General features: G+C 41.1%; 1 protein-coding gene across 1 annotated transcript; it reads right to left on the bottom strand.

The window, feature by feature from the left end:
• Positions 1–1,207: 1,207 nt before the first annotated feature.
• On the bottom strand, positions 1,208–14,341 carry LOC117476007 (apoptosis-inducing factor 3). The gene is made up of 20 exons (XM_034122363.1): positions 14,132–14,341; positions 9,992–10,178; positions 7,491–7,704; positions 7,106–7,215; positions 6,911–7,020; positions 6,763–6,807; positions 6,579–6,675; positions 6,344–6,456; positions 5,967–6,053; positions 5,766–5,857; positions 5,552–5,682; positions 4,404–4,519; positions 4,034–4,105; positions 3,428–3,491; positions 3,210–3,286; positions 3,010–3,127; positions 2,816–2,914; positions 2,536–2,611; positions 2,313–2,417; positions 1,208–1,327 (listed from the first exon to the last, which is right to left on the bottom strand). The coding sequence occupies exons 2-20, from the start codon at positions 10,020–10,022 to the stop codon at positions 1,285–1,287; spliced, it is 1,800 nt and encodes a 599-aa protein (XP_033978254.1). The 5' UTR covers positions 10,023–10,178; positions 14,132–14,341; the 3' UTR covers positions 1,208–1,284.
• Between the last annotated feature and the right edge of the window lie 1,569 nt (positions 14,342–15,910).

Below are 15,910 nucleotides of genomic sequence, written 5' to 3'. Positions count from 1 at the left end.
AGTCTTCACTGTAGAACGATGCTTTGAAAACGCTGAATTGACAAGTGTTACATCAGCACAGCAGGATGTAATCACCCATCCGCTTCACACCCATCACAAGCAGCTCTGAATGAACATTACATTACAATAAGTGGGGGGAAAAGCAACACATTAATTTCTGATTATTTTGTAAGACAACAATCCTCAGTTCCCTGAGTAAGTAACAAAGAATATCCCAGTAGACATGCTGCTATAAAAAACAACTATTGGATTTGCTAAAGGGGAGATTCTCTATAAAGTACATTAATCTATGGTGCAAGCACTACTATGTGATCAAAGTATGATTATTTAAATGTAATTTGTGCAATTTACTACAGTAGCAAGGAAACCAATAAAGGATGTTGTAAACCTAAAGATTATCATTAATTATGAATGAAAGCAGTGTGAGTTAGTGAGTCTGTTAAAGCTGCATTCAGGGGTTTTATGGAGCACATTTCTTAGCACATTTGAGCTTTATTTTGCTGTTGCAACTAGATAGAACATCTCTGTTTAGGGGATTATTTTTAAACTCTTGTTATAGTAAACTATAGCATGCAGATCTAAGGCCTGTATGCAAGCATACAGCCAACGCTTTTCTTTAAAACTTAGAAAATTCAGTTAAAATTGTATGTCCTTAGTTTGTTACAGTGCATTCAGGATTACAGCTATATACAATGTTATTTGTACAAAAAAATGCCAATGCCCGTCCCTGGCTTCTTATAAACAAAGTGTACAAGTAGTTACATCTTGCATCAGCCCAGAGGCCGAATCCAATATTGATTTGTTTGTGAAACGTTACAGCATCGTCAAAAAGGAGCCAACACAGCGATCCAGTGTCTTCAGACAGTGTAGGCTCCATCTGTCACGTTAAAGTGTCTCTCAGGAACAAAAGCAGGTTTCAGTGTCGTCCTCAGGGAAGTGTGTCTCCAACAGACACGGTCCTGTCCCCTGTGTGTGTGTGTGTGTGTGTGTGTGTGTGTGTGTGTGTGTGTGTGTGTGTGTGTGTGTGTGTGTGTGTGTGTGTGTGTGTGTGTGTGTGTGTGTGTGTGTGTGTGTGTGTGTGTGTGTGTGTGTGTGTGTGTGTGTGTGTGTGTGTGTGTGTGTGTGTGTGTGTGTGTGTGTGTGTGTGTGTGTGTGTGTGTGTGTGTGTGTGTGTGTGTGTGTGTGTGTGTGTGTGTGTGTGTGTGTGTCCATACTGAGATAGCTGCTCAGTGTCTCAGCACCAGTAGTGTCCATAGTGAAGTCTCCAGTCCTTCAGATGTGAAGTCATTGAGAGCCTTTGTCAGTCAGCCAAGAAATGTCTCCAGTCCTGCAAACCACCAAAAACAACCGTCAGACACACTCACACACATGTTTATCAAGTCCCTACATATGATCAATCGGGTAACATTTTAAATAGAACATGCTCGTATTTGTCCGTACTTGCCAAGCCTTGGAAAACATCCTTCACATTTTGAGTTTGCATTATTAGAAATGAAAGACACAGGAGATATGAAGAACACTACAGTCATATTAGACCAAAAACACAGCGACAAACAGACAGAAATATATGCAAAACATTTAAGTAATGCTGCACCTGTGTCACTTATTGTTACAGGTCAGGTTTGAAAATAATATACACATTTAATAACAAAAGGAATAAAGTTCCTTTAAATGTCACAATAATAATAGGGGAATTATTTGAATGATTGCCTCTTTTAGTCAGCACACAGAGAGTGAAGTGGTTCATTTTCAAATTCAATTTAGTTTAACCCTTCCTCCCAAATTTAGAATTTATAAGCATTATATTAATATATGGTTAAATATTTCAACTCACTTTTATGCAGTTCTAAATATAAGCTGGTATTGGTTGACAATTGTTGACAGAAACATTAATGAACACTTTAAAAGGTTTTTCATATATGTGACTGACAGTGTTATAAAGTGGTTATTGTTTTAACAGCAATTCCTTCAGATTATAAGCTTTACACAACTATGTACTAAGTACAGCATTTCCTATTCGAGATAAAGTAGTGGGTAACATATAGTGTCGAAACTCTGTCTACTCTACTTTCCCTATGATAACTTGTATAGTACTTATGACAGCTTGTGTTGTTTTTCTACAGTACTGAAGTAGCCATAGTTTTTATAATACTTTTCATGTGATTGAAATCACAAGCTCTGCGACTCCATGTGTTTTCCTGTCTGAGTGATAACATTTGTCAAGTTTTTCTTCACAGTGAAACCTGAGAAACCTAAAGAACATAACAGCTATTGTAACCGGCAACAGATTTAAGTCTTGAAAGGAGACTTACTCCACATCTCGTTTCTTAATCGTCTTTCCGGATCCTAAGACCTCTGCCACTCGGGATACAATGGGATCATAGTTCATGCTGGCAACAGCAACCACCTCCTCACTCCTGTAGATGGACCAGGGGAGGAAAACAATAAGAAAATAGATGTGGAATCACAATTAAAGACTACAATAGGAGTTTAAACCAAATCTACAATTATTGTTTATTTAAGAATCTTACGCACCTGGTGTAAAACGCCACAAATCTCAGTTCATCCAGATCACCTTGTATAATGACATCATCGAATCCTTCACCATACCCTTCACAAATAAAAAATACATATGTATGTGTCTGTCGTCAACAGCAAAAAGAAAAACAGGTGCAATTCAAACTCTCAGTTTAAGGTCTTAATTTGTATTTTTACAGCTAGATGGCAGTGTGGTTACTACACAGCTATTTTTCAACCTCTGATCTCTTACAACATGTCTGACTTATAATACCACTCTTAATACTTCATTCTTTACCTGCATAGCGAATGGTCTTCCCAAACATGGCTGACCAGAAGTAAGGCACAGTTTTGATCTCAGCGGCTCTGCCCATCATGCTGAGAGCCGCCGCCCTTCCTGTCAGCATGAAACATTAAAAGCTTGTCTTAAAGAATTCATCATAACAGTAACGTATTACAGCCTTTGATACGCAGTCAGGAGGACACACTCACCGTGTACATGAGCCATTTGCCAGTGAGGGATGTTCACCTTCTTGTTGTTGCGCGGCGGGAAAGGAAACACCACCACATCTCCTCCAGCGTAGACCCCATCAGCACTTGTCTGCATCATCTGAGAGAAGCAGTTTAGAGGAGTAAATTAACATCATGGGACAACGCTTATTCACGAAGACTAAAGGCTTTTTACGCCATACCTTGTTGACGGTGATGAAGCCCCTGGAGTCCATGTGGATGCCGCCCTGTTTCAGGAAGTCGGTTGCAGGAATACTTCCTGAGACACACAAGAGAACACAGGTTGAATATGCAGCTGCTGTCACACATAAAAAGGGAGTTCTGGCATCTGTTTTGGTCACTAGTGTAGATAATGATAACCGGATTAAAAAGGAACATATTTCATCCTCTTTGACCTCACCTGCTCCGATGACACACACGTCTGCTCGCAGGACTTTACCACTCTTCAGGGCCACCTCTTTCAGCTGTGTGCACAGGAAAAACAAAATGTCCAGGCCATGTACTGTATATGCATAATGCTACATTAACAGCTTTGACACTTCCTTTCAGGAGTTTACTCTTAATGCCACTAAAAACCTTTTCTGACCACTTACTAAGAGTAAGGGGGGGATGCGAGACATCAACTTGAACTTTGGAAACTGGCATGGACTATGTTTACTCTTTTTCAGACATTTTGTAGATCAAATGAATAATGAATAATCTAGAAAACAATAAGAAGATATATTAATGATTAAAACAACTCTCAGTTGCAGCCCTAACAGCATGTGATTCCAGCCTGAGAGTTTTGAAGCATTTCAATCAAAATCTTACATTAATTTGATTGTGAAACTCTTTAAAGTGTTAATTTAGTTGCTCATTTAGTGGTTTTATTTTTTACAGAAATACTTTTGCAGCACCTTCTAAGGAGTTTTAAATCTGACACACACTCATCTTCATCGTGGATTAACCATGAGAGGGTAGTGCTGCTGAGCATCATGTCATGCTGTTTCTCTCACTTTCTGAATACCTGTCCGTGTTGGCCAACCATCTCCGACACCTCGTTCAGCATGTAGAACTTCACCCTGTTTACCTCGAACAGCTGCAGACAAAACACAACACTTTTACCGTGGGAAAACACTAACAGCAAGATGGCTGAATTAAGTAATGCATTAAAACATTTAGGCTCTCTCTTGTGGTTACTGGGGTATTGACTAGACATTTTCAATATGTGATTTGCATTTAAACTAGTGAGATGTTTTCCCTTCCCTAAGAGAATAACTATGGGTTTGTTAAGGTGCTTTTAGATTTTTGCAGGTCTCCCTTGAAAAAGAGATCGTTGATCTCAATGGGATTTTTTAACCTGGTTAAATAAAGGCTACAAACAAACGAGTTCCTACCTTCATTATGGCTTTCCCTACTTTCTCCCCGAGAGCATGTTTAAAGGGAACTGTCTCGATCCCGATGACAGAGACCGAGTGAGCTTTGTCAGAGAGAGCTGCAGCCACCTCCATACCTGCAAACACAACACAGTTCATATAGCAAGTGATGCACAATGATACAGAAGAATCGGAGGGATGAAACCCTCTTTAATGGTCACACATGCAGAGCACACAGCACACACAGTGACATTTGGCCTCTGCATTTAACCCATCCAGGAGTCTAGTACTAGGAGTAGTGCGCAGCTATTGCACAGCGCCCAGGGAGCATGGGAGTGGGGGGGATGTCCGGTGCCTTGCTCAAGGGCACCACGGCAGGGCAGGAGGTGAACTGGGACCTCTCCAAGTAGCAGTCCACACTCCATATTTTAGGTCTGGTCGGGGACTTGAACCGGCGACCCTATGGCTCGCAGTCCAAGCCCCTACTGACTGAGCCACTGCCGCCAAACAAATGTATAAATGTGTGGAGAAACATGTCAGATTCTCCATGCAGGGCATCAGGGTCACTGAATGAGAATGGAAATTATGTTAACTGTGAATTATAGCTTTGACATTCACCGGGGATAGTCAAACTGATACAAGTGAAATATTAAACTTAAGTTAAAGTTAACATTTTCAAACTTTTTCTGCAAACTTAAGATAGTATGGCTGCAGTACGGCAAGAAATTACAAACAGTCTTTGAATGATTGTACAAAATGTACATGTTTCTCTGACTCTGAATTGTCTTCCCTGTTACTGTTTGGTTTCCATTTGATCCATTTTGTATTTATTTTAATTCAATCTATATGTGATTATATTAGCTTAATTGAGTAATGTGAAATGTAGGGATTTATTTAAAGCAATGGGGCAAATAGGGTTAAGGTTAGGTAATGGTCATTCCTTGTCTCTGGTTGGCTGTTCACACATGTGATTAATCATGTGATAAGGTAAAAGGTTACTTTTACACTTGACTGTAAGTCGAAACAAGTCACTTAATAAATGTGTTTTGCTCTGACTTACTTAATTTTGAGCCCAGATCTCATGGACCCACCTACTAATTTTGTTATTATTATTTTCCCGTGAATCTATCACAGTCAGCAAACATTTGAAGATTGTGTATTTTTCTCACCGACAAACGATGTCCCCACAATCACAGCGTTCTTGTTGTTGGCCAGCCTCGCTATGCTGTTGGCGTCATCAGGCGTCCTGAGGTGGAACACGTTCTCGACATCCTGTCCTTTGTAGATCATTGTTTTGGGTCTTTGGAAGCAATCAGCTGTCAGTTTTTTTATTTATAATCTCAGCTGCTTAATTATGATGTGAAATAGCAGTTTGTTTCTTACTTGCTTCCTGTAGCAATAAAGAGTTTCTTGTACTCCATCCTCAAGCCATCTTCAAATATCACAGATCGTGTTTTCACGTCTATCGCCACAGCCTAAAGAAAACATGGCAGGGTAATGCAGGTTATTGTGTTGGATTTGTGCTAAAATTGCCAAAGATCGATTTAGATGTTACAAAATAATATATTGGTCATCCTATCTCACCTCTTTCTCTGTGAGCAGTTCAATGTCATGATCTTGTAGGAATTCCACAGAGCGCAATCTCAGCTGCTCTGCCGTGCTTTCTAAAGACTAAGGGTCAGCAAGTTAGTTAATCAATCAAATCATTCAATTAAATTAAACAAAATTCAAGAAGAAATCTTTCCATAAGAAATCTTTCCAAAAGCTTTACATCGGTTATCAGCCAATTAACAAAATGTATCTTTAATCTCCTGCACGGCAATGAAACATTGAACTCTTTGTTGTTGTGTAACTGTTTCCCAGAGAGCTCTTGTTTCCTCTACAGCACCTCTGCAGTCTGTCACGCAACATTTTGGCTCCAATTATGTCACGTGTTATGTGTTCAAGGTCTGTGTACAAACCTTACTCAGTTTAGGCCTGTCATATGGAGGATGTCTGTCCATGGTGCACATGACGATGCGGTCGGTGAAGCCCTCTTGCCTTAGTGTCTCTGCACATACCAGAGCTGCTGGACCTGCGGATAAGGTAACCATAAAAGAGGAGGATAATATTGAAAAACAGACATTGAAGGACGATGCTGCTAATAACAGTCTAAAAGAGCTTGATTTGTTGTACGCGGGAGAAAAACACGCTGACCTGAGCCAATGATGAGAACATGGCTGAAACCCGTGTTGGAGTTAATAACTGCTGAGCATCGGGACATCGGCTTTGACCTTTTCTGTGACTGAAGAGCCTGAAAATGTATTTAAAAAGAACTCAGATCAGTCAGATGGCCAACGTCCAATTCTGCATAAATTCTCTTCATCCTTTCTCTTGTTACCTGCTTGTTTGCACGAATGATCACCTTGTCCTTTTCAACTCTGACCTGAAGCAAACAAACATGAATGATGTGCACACTTTTTTATGGTGCTCAGAGACATGATAAGGCAGAGAATGTGTAAAGAGACGGCACCGGCGGGGAAGGTCACCTGGAAGATCGGCAGGCTGTCCAGCCCGGGGAAGTCCTCGAGGTCTCCTGTTGCGATGTTGAAACATGCACCGTGCCACGGACAGCGCACATGCCCTTTTGACAACACACCTGCAAGGGAAGATCTTAATAAGTCAAGCTTATAAGAAATAAATTGTTGTTAAAATCATACCCGAAAAAAATATATATAACTCACCTTTGACCAGAGGTGCTCCGTAGTGTGGACACTTGTGGGCGATGGCAGAGAACTCCCCATGTTCTTTGATCAACAAAGCTCTGCCACTTCCCAAATCCACCTCTCGCATCCTGCCACACACACACAAAAAGTTGCACCTTGTTATTTTAAGGAAATACATACCCCTTTTGAAAGTTGTAAAAAAACGACACATCAAAAGATGCATCACTATTTAAACATAGCAAGGACACATCAGGAGCCAACTTTGTCCCCACCTCTTTGCATTAGGATAATTTCTTTTTCACTTTGATTAACATTTGTGTCATTAACATCATAGTACACAACAGCTTCTCTACCTCTGTGTTTTGGTTGTAAACAAAAAAGAGCTGTTGTTTAATTTTCTTACTGTCCGTTTTCCAGATCTTTAACATGACAGACGGAGGCCTCCACATAGTCCCGTGGTTTGTGGTAGAGGGGGAGCGGGGTGGAGTCGTCATCAGAGCCGTGTCCCAGGGCCCCGTTGGGTCTGGAGTCGGCAAAGGGACTCGCTTTGCCGTTTGGTGACAGCCCGTCCACCTCTTTTTCTTTTTCCAGGAGAGAGAGTTCCACTTTGACTTCAACTGCACAACACACACATCGACTATTTTAGAAAATGCATGATTAAACACATGTAGCACATTCACACTGATCACAGTAAATTAGACAAACACAGTACAATCCATCACCAAATTACCCTTTTGACGTACAACCAAAAGGATTGCTTGATATTCTGAGCACATCTTAATTTCCTTGAACTTCAGAACAAAAAGTTTGCAGTGTTGAATAGAGCAATGGAAAGAAATGGAAAGATCTCTGACTGCATGGCTCAATCTTTGCGGGTGTTCCAGAGAGGTAAAGAGAGGAAGGATAATATCATTCTCTGTTGATCTGTTTACTCTTATTCGATTACCTGGAAAGACCCTACTTGTACATCAGGATTCTCTTCCTCCACTTCAGTTCGTCCTTCAAACCCTTCATTGCCAACATGCTCGTGTCCAAATTCCAGTCTGGGCCTGAACACAGCTATTTGGTACTGAACTCTGGATTTTCTGTCAAAACTGTGCCCAGAGTGTCAGGTTAGGAAAGCATACATCCTCCAACCCCACCCAGAAATATGGTGTTCCGCAGGGCTGTGTGCTTAGCCCACTCCTGTTTGCCCTCTTCACCCATGAACGTAACAGTATCCACGCAACAAATAACATTATAAAATGTGCAAACAACACGCCAGTCATGTATCTAATCTATAACAGTGATAGGTCAGACATAACTCACCCTTCCCACCTTTCAAACCTAGTCACCTCTGGCAAACGATACAGGACAATACACGTACACGACTGAAGAATGGCTTCCTCCCCAACCTAATGCCATCATCTGTTCAACATTAAATAAACATGTATCTAAGTAATATACTCATATTGGCAGACTCCATTACCCGTGCATTGAAGTATTGTTCTTGTGTACCTGCCCTGCTATTTCCATCCTTAACCTTTGCTTTGGAAGAGGAATTTGCGTTTCAGCGAGGAGAGACGTCAATAACTTTGGGACAAATTGAGAGCGACATCTCCACAACTGAAACAAATGACTGCAGGAAGCATGCTGAAGGGAGATGTGAGTAAGGGAGAAACTTGCCTCCTTTATTTTATTTTCCCTTTTACCATCTAGTGAGTATAAGGCTATTTTTACAAAGCCGAAGATATGATGCAGAAAAACCTTGAAAGGGAAGAGACAGGTAACACTGCCACTAATTTCGAAAACAAATCCTTCACCTCTGAATCAGTCTATAATAAGTAAGCTGCAAAACATACTTTGACAGGATTACAATGCGTTAAATAATGATATTTCCATAATTAAAGTGAAATAAACAACCCAGCAGTTTGTTTTTGTCGTTCTTATTTTGTTCTGCCTGAAAACAGGCTATAACAGAGTACATTTGTTGGGAGATATTGTCCTTTGAATACATATGATGCGCTGCTTGATTGAGCTTGATTTATGTTTCTTAACATTAAACAATGGTTGTGTAATTCCCTTTTCACTGCAGCAGGCTGTATCTGTTCGGCTGGAAAAATGTGCTGATCATCCGGTTCTTACACAGTAATCTGGCAGGAATTTTATCCTGCTGAGCAAGCCTTAATTAAAATCAATGGAAAATCGTAATAGTGGGTGCAATTGCAGAGAAAAGAAAGAGAAAGCTTTCCACAGCTGAAGAGAATCTCTGGATGCTGCTGGATCTGATGCTAAATGAAACATCGCCACACTGATGCTGCAGTTCCGCAGTTATAAAAAGTTCCCTGATGTGGAACATGTATCAAAATATGTTCTGTAAATTGTAATATTAATGTCTCTGTATGTTATCCTCCTGACCAAAGATGCCACAGAGAGCATTTAAATTCCTCCCACACAAAACACTTTGGTGCAAGCAGAGGAGGCAGGATGCATGCATAACAGGATTTGGAGGCGGGATAGCTCTGAAATTCAATATGAAAAAAACATATTTATTTAAAACAAATAGCTGGTCCCTCGTGGAAAACAGTGCGTTATTCATTTATATATTTCAAAACAAACACTTTAAAATATTACGCAATCCTGTAAAACAACAGCACAAAGCACTGCCATGGAGGGAATTTCAGCCCCTTAAGAGTCAATTTAAACAATAATTCATCATAACAACTTGTTGTGTTGCAGAACATCAGACTGTAAGATGCTGCTCTTGTTTTGTCCTCCCCCTGTAGGGGAGCGGACTGTTAGGAACACCTTTTTTCAGTCGTTTTTCAGCACCTGAACAAGTTATAATGGTGCTTGTTTGCTGAACGTTTTCTTTCAAAGTCCAGTAACCTGCCTCTGATTGAGATAGGGGAACATGTCCGTTACCTGGTTTGGGTTTGGAGAAGCATCCTCCCATGGTGGGCCCAGGAGTGAGGGACACCCAGGGGGAGGGAGGTGCGTCAGATCCTCGGGCTGGGCTGCTTGGTTGGGAAGTAACGATAACACGGAGCTGTGTGTAAGAGATCCTGCAGGTCCAGACTGGCCATCGCACACATCAGCTGCTCCTCATAATCTGCACGAACAGAGGGAAACACATGACACTCAGACAGACGGATCAGATATGATGCTTTGAAAATAAATAACAGGTCTTTTTGCTGAATTGACTTTTTGACTGCTTCAAGTTTCAAATTGTAGCTTTTAATTTACAATTTTGTCTTTCAAATTGTCAATTTTGTGTAGTTTATTACAGACAGTGATTGTAAAGTGTCTTAAGGAGTCAAGATTAGACCAGATTTGTTCATGCATATTGCATGGGTAACCGTTAAATATTAACAGCTCTCTAACACCTATTAACTTTCTTGTCACACTGCACTCTTAAAGGCAAGAAGGGGCCCCTTGAGTTTTAAAATCCCCCTTGTTGTGTTGCCACGTTGCCCTTACATTTCTGCTAGCTCTGGTATTTCCCCCACACATACAGTAGTTAGTCACAGAGCGCTGGCTGCTATGAATCTGAGTGGATGGCAGGTGAATCGCTCAACCCGCTGCAATCCATCACCAAATTATCCTTTTGAGGTACAACCAAAGGACTGCTTGATATTCTGAGCACATCTTAATGTCCTTGAACTTCAGGGAAAAAAAGTGTGCAGTGTTGAATAGAGCACTGGAAAGAAATGGAAAAGATCTCCGACTGCATGGCTCAAACTCTGCAGCTGAGAGTGAGTTGTATTGTATTTGTTTGCAGGGTGAAAGTACTGTACTAAAGTATAATACTAAGGTAATTGCAATATTTTCATTAAAAAAACGTATTACTGAACTCAATTTATTTGACGGCTATAGTTATAAGACACTTAAGACCTATTACTAAAAACAATGTGTAGTTTGGGCCCCTTATGGTATTCCAGAAATCTATGTTTTCTCTCCTTCACCTCTAATTAATCATCACATGACCCCTCAGAGTGATTGACACTGGACCTAAATACCTGACTGTATCTTATAACTAGCTCCACCTGCTACAAGAGTAAAACTGATGCATTAGGTATCATCCAAACAATAATCTTGAACAGAAATATATATAGTCACAGGGCTATTTTTTATTTAGAACAAATGCTTTTGCTTTTGATACTTGTAGTATGTGTTGCTGCTTAACACCATTGCACTTTGAATTAAGTAGAATTTTGATCCATTGTTGTGTTTGTACTTTTTTACATGACATTACATGTTACACGCTTTTATCCAAAGCGACTTACATACTCGATACTGTGGGCAATCCCCACAGGAGCAATTTGGGGTGAAGTGTCTTGCCCAGGGACACAACGACATGCTGACTGCAGTGGGGTTTGAACCTGTGCTCCCCTGATCCGAACACCAACACACTAGTCCACTGCGCCACACGCCTCCTCCTCCTACTTAAAGGTGGGGTAGGTAATTTTGGAGAAACCAGCTCGAGTGCGCTAGAATTTGAAAATACACAGCCGGAAAAAATCTGCCACTTCCTGATAGAGCCCCTCCTCCAACACACACGAACGCGCACATGACCAATGAGAGCACAAGATAAGTTTGTGCACAGATGGAAGGCTGACAGGCAGGTAGGCCATCCAGTTATTTTAGCCGGCTGTTATTTACAGTACTACGGCTTCCACAGATGAATTTTTTTAATGGATTTTTTGTCAAAGCACTTAAGATATTCATTGCTATCGGGATGTTAAGAGCATTCCATGGAATATAACAAAAAGTGTATCTCGAGCCGGTTTCTCAAACTTACCTACCCCACCTTTAAGTGAAGTATTTTACAACGTCTTCAATGTTTGTTTGAGACATATTTCCCTATACAAGTTGTTGTTGGAAGTAATGTTAAGTAAAAAAAACTACAGCTGATGATGATTTTTGGCCATAAAATCAAGTCAGATTTTCCAAATTGTGATTTCATGTCTTTTTAGTCTTAATTCAAGCGCTAAGCATCCAAATATCTGAGCCAAGCCCTGACAATATCCTGCATTAAGTTGACAGCCGTGCCTAAACAGCAGAGCCTTTGATGTTGTGTGTTTCCCTGAACACACAGAGCAACATATTCAAACTCCACTCTCACATGTTGCCACTTTAATAATTTGTCACCACTTAAAATGTGATGAACAACCAATTGGATTGGAAAGAACATCATGGAGTTCCAACAAGCCACCAAGATATTTTGTGCGAAACTAAAGTAGGTTAAGCAGATTTGGTCCCCACAACATATGACGCAGATCCCGCTCTCTCACTGTTGGGCCTGTCCCCATGCAGTGCTAATAATCCTGCCTGCAAACAAGCTGTCAGTTTCACTCACTTCCCTACAAATGTAATAGCTGTTACTGGAATGCTAGAGGGGAGAATTAGCAAAAAGCGTTGGTGGCGGGAGGTCGATTTATAAACTGGGGTTGAAAAAAAGCAGGAATGTTGAGCAGCAAAGCACCCGCCATCATTCATAACTGGCCTAAACCTTCAACAAATGCATTCTACAACAGCAAACTGTGATTTCATTGAGGAACGTGGTCAACAATGATTAACATATAAAAACTGGACTTGCAGGATCACCTGAATTAAAGAAGAGCTGCTGGTTCAGTGGCTCATTCACCTCCAAACTGGTCTCTGTTTTATTCAAACACTCGCTTGACAGGTATGTTGGCCAGCAGTTAACGATTAGGTGTCTCTGATCCTCAGCTGATAAAGGACAACACCTGCACTCTTAATATTTTACCACACCTCTTTACCCCCCTCATTAGCAGGGGGGGTTTGTGAAAGACAAAGATAATCATTCCCTGATTGTGTAAAAGTCAACGGGTGAACAAAAGTTATCTCTCACCACGGTCTTAGTGGTTATCTATTTGTTTGACGTCAGCTTAAGGAACATACAAGTGGTGAAGTGTTAGGTTCTTTGAAATATAATACAAATCATATTTCTGCATTTCTTATTTTGATTGTTCACAGTTGAAGTAGAAACTGAAGGGTTTACTTTTGAAGTAAATTGAGTCATCAGATTTTCTCCCCAAAGTGCCAAGACGTTTTTGATGTATTTCTATTTACTCCATTGCCTACATGTCCTAATTATAATAGAACATAGTGGATTACAGTTAATCACATTCCCCATTAAGAAGCTCAGGTCATTTTCGACCACGTTTCTCCAAATGCTTGTACTGTTTGTGTATTGTAAAATTGGTAGTTGTTATTGCCATTTCAGAGACAGGAGAGCTGACAGCAGATTAATAAAGTCCCAAGCAGTATTTAAAGTGTGCTTTCTGTCTGCATAAACAAGACAAAACAAACTTTTGGTGTTTAGTATAATATAAATATGCCACGTGGATCTAGAAAACAATGATTAGACAGCATTCTTTCAGCATTGTTTACTGTCAAAGCGGTTCAATGAGGAGAATACGTTTGCATTACTCTCAATTTTTTCTTTCAAAGTTGACCCCCACTTTACACTCTGTATATTATATATTGTTGTGTAAAGCTAAAGCTGGTGAACAATGCATGGCACCGCAGTTGTTTATCAGGTCATTTTCTGCTGCTTTGAGCGATAACATCTCCATGATGTCATGGAAAACTAGAATTGTGGTTTTCAGAGGGGTGTACACCCCCACAGAGGAGCTGTGTTTCCATAAAGCAATTCTGCTATTGACCGGTTTCTCAGCATGCACACAAAAACTAAAACATACACATAATCAATAAAAAACATAAAATAATGTAAGTTTTGCAGTGTTATATTGGATTCTCATCCAGTTTTCTAAATAGTTATTGATGTACTAACTATTAAAACAGCCCTGATGTACTGATCCAACAAAAATGAATATAGTTTGTGTTTCTGGTTTCAGTTTTAATAGTGCACCACTCCATGGTTCTCCAAGTAAGATCTGGTCAGTACTGTATGTACCCATGGTGCACAAATGCAGGCAGAATAAGTCTGACTTTACACAGAGCATCACACAAACATATAATGATGGGAACTAATAAAACAGAGCTATATTTCCCTGACTCATAAGAAATGAAGCTTACCAGTGTGCATGGAGCAGGTGCAGTGATCCAGTCAAACTCCCCGGTGCTCAGCTTCCCTTGTGGAGCACGGTAGCATATTAGCACATGAGTCTCCTAACAATCCTGTCCACTGGAGTATTCCCAGTCTGTGCGTCCCTCTGTACCCTCCTCCGGCTCTCCTCTGCCTCTTGATGCAGCAGAGACTGAAGTGAGTGTGTGTGTGTGTGTGTGTGTGTGTGTGTGTGTGTGTGTGTGTGTGTGTGTGTGTGTGTGTGTGTGTGTGTGTGTGTGTGTGTGTGAGTGTGTGAGTGTATGAGTATGTGTGTGCCCCTCGCAGAGCCCCCCTCCAGAAGCAGACTGAGCAGACCGGTCGTGGGAGTCTCTCTCTTTCTCTGGCCGAGCCTGTAAATGCAGCACGGAGGACCTCTGCCAGTTTCTCAGCTGTATGCAGTATTGATGGAGTTGCTGAGGGGATGCTAACACAGCATGAATTCTCACCGTCCTCCTCACCCCTCCAAAACACACACACACACACACACACACACACGCACACACACACACACACACACACACACACACACACACACACACACACACACACACACACACACACACACACACACACACACACACACACACACACACACACACACACACACACACACACACACACACACACACACACACACACACACACACACACACACACACACACACACACTCTCCTAGAGGCTGCCTGCTTTTCTGCCCTTTTCAGCCTCGTCCTCAGATGTCAAAGACCTGACTTGCCAGTTAAGCTTGATCAAAGACCTGCTCCCCCCCTCACACACACACTTAACTGCACTGCCTAGTTGGACTGCCCACTTATCATACTGTCTATCCATGCATTGTGTGCTACTGTTAAAACTTACTAGAGTGATATTTACTCTATGATGCCAGGAGACATACAAAGTGCAGATTGCTGCAAACTATCAAACACTCTTATACGTGTGCTACTTTTCTTTCAGTGTGCAACAATGGGAGAAATCGTTGGGAGAAGTGCAGTTGGTGCAGTAAGTCCCAGTCAGGGGGGGGGGGGGGGGGGGGGTAGGTGGAGCAGGATTAAAAAGGTATACTGAGTATATTTCCATTCCTTATACTCTCACTGTGGGAGTTAATGTACCTCCCTTTCAAATAACTGCAGGGACAAGGTCACCCACCTGAAGGTATCAGATCCATGTCTGTGGAAATTACAGCAGCATTGACACAGGGACATGATTTGGATGCAGCATGAACAACCCTAATAGTTTTTAAAATATTGTTCAAATATTTGTTTGAAACAATAGACATTTATCAGATGTATTCAAGCTACATGGAGTGGTTGTATTTCTACAGTGTGCTGACAGCTGACACGTGCACATGTGCTCCAGTGTCAGTGTGTTTGTGTTGCTCTCTGCATGTGTTCAAGCACATGTAAAAACAATGCAGTGGAAGCCGGGGCGGGCGGTGTGCACATGTACAACAAGATGAGTGATCGGCGTCACACAGGGGGGCACTGATGTATCACTCTGTTTAATTGAATTACAAGGAGACTCTCTTCTGCTGCGTCCGGAGAAAGCTGCAGTATCAACAAACTCAGGGAGAGAAGTGAAATGAATCATTAATAGGCTGAAATGTAAAGATCATGGCCTGCCAAAACATTAATGTCAGGATTTATTAAGGAGGATTCTACCTGACCGTTAGTTTATCTTAACAGAGTGCGTCTCTTAGGCAAATCAGCACGTCAAACCTTAGTATCTAAACATGCTTGGACATGTTAGT

This window comes from Trematomus bernacchii, unplaced genomic scaffold, assembly GCF_902827165.1.
Source record: "Trematomus bernacchii unplaced genomic scaffold, fTreBer1.1, whole genome shotgun sequence".
Lineage (NCBI taxonomy): Eukaryota > Metazoa > Chordata > Actinopteri > Perciformes > Nototheniidae > Trematomus > Trematomus bernacchii.
Note: the sequence above shows the minus strand (reverse complement) of the source record. Positions and strands in the feature narration are given on the sequence as shown.

Bases quoted from the DNA above. Each gene is read 5' to 3' on its own strand.
- LOC117476007 (XM_034122363.1), bottom strand. From the start codon at position 10,022: ATGGGAGGATGCTTCTCCAAACCCAAACCAG. The intron at 7,216-7,490 runs GTAAGAAAATTA...TGTGTGTGGCAG, and splicing joins AAAGATCTGGAAAACGGACA to GATGCGAGAGGTGGATTTGG. The intron at 2,418-2,535 runs GTGCGTAAGATT...GTCCATCTACAG, and splicing joins TTTGTGGCGTTTTACACCAG to GAGTGAGGAGGTGGTTGCTG.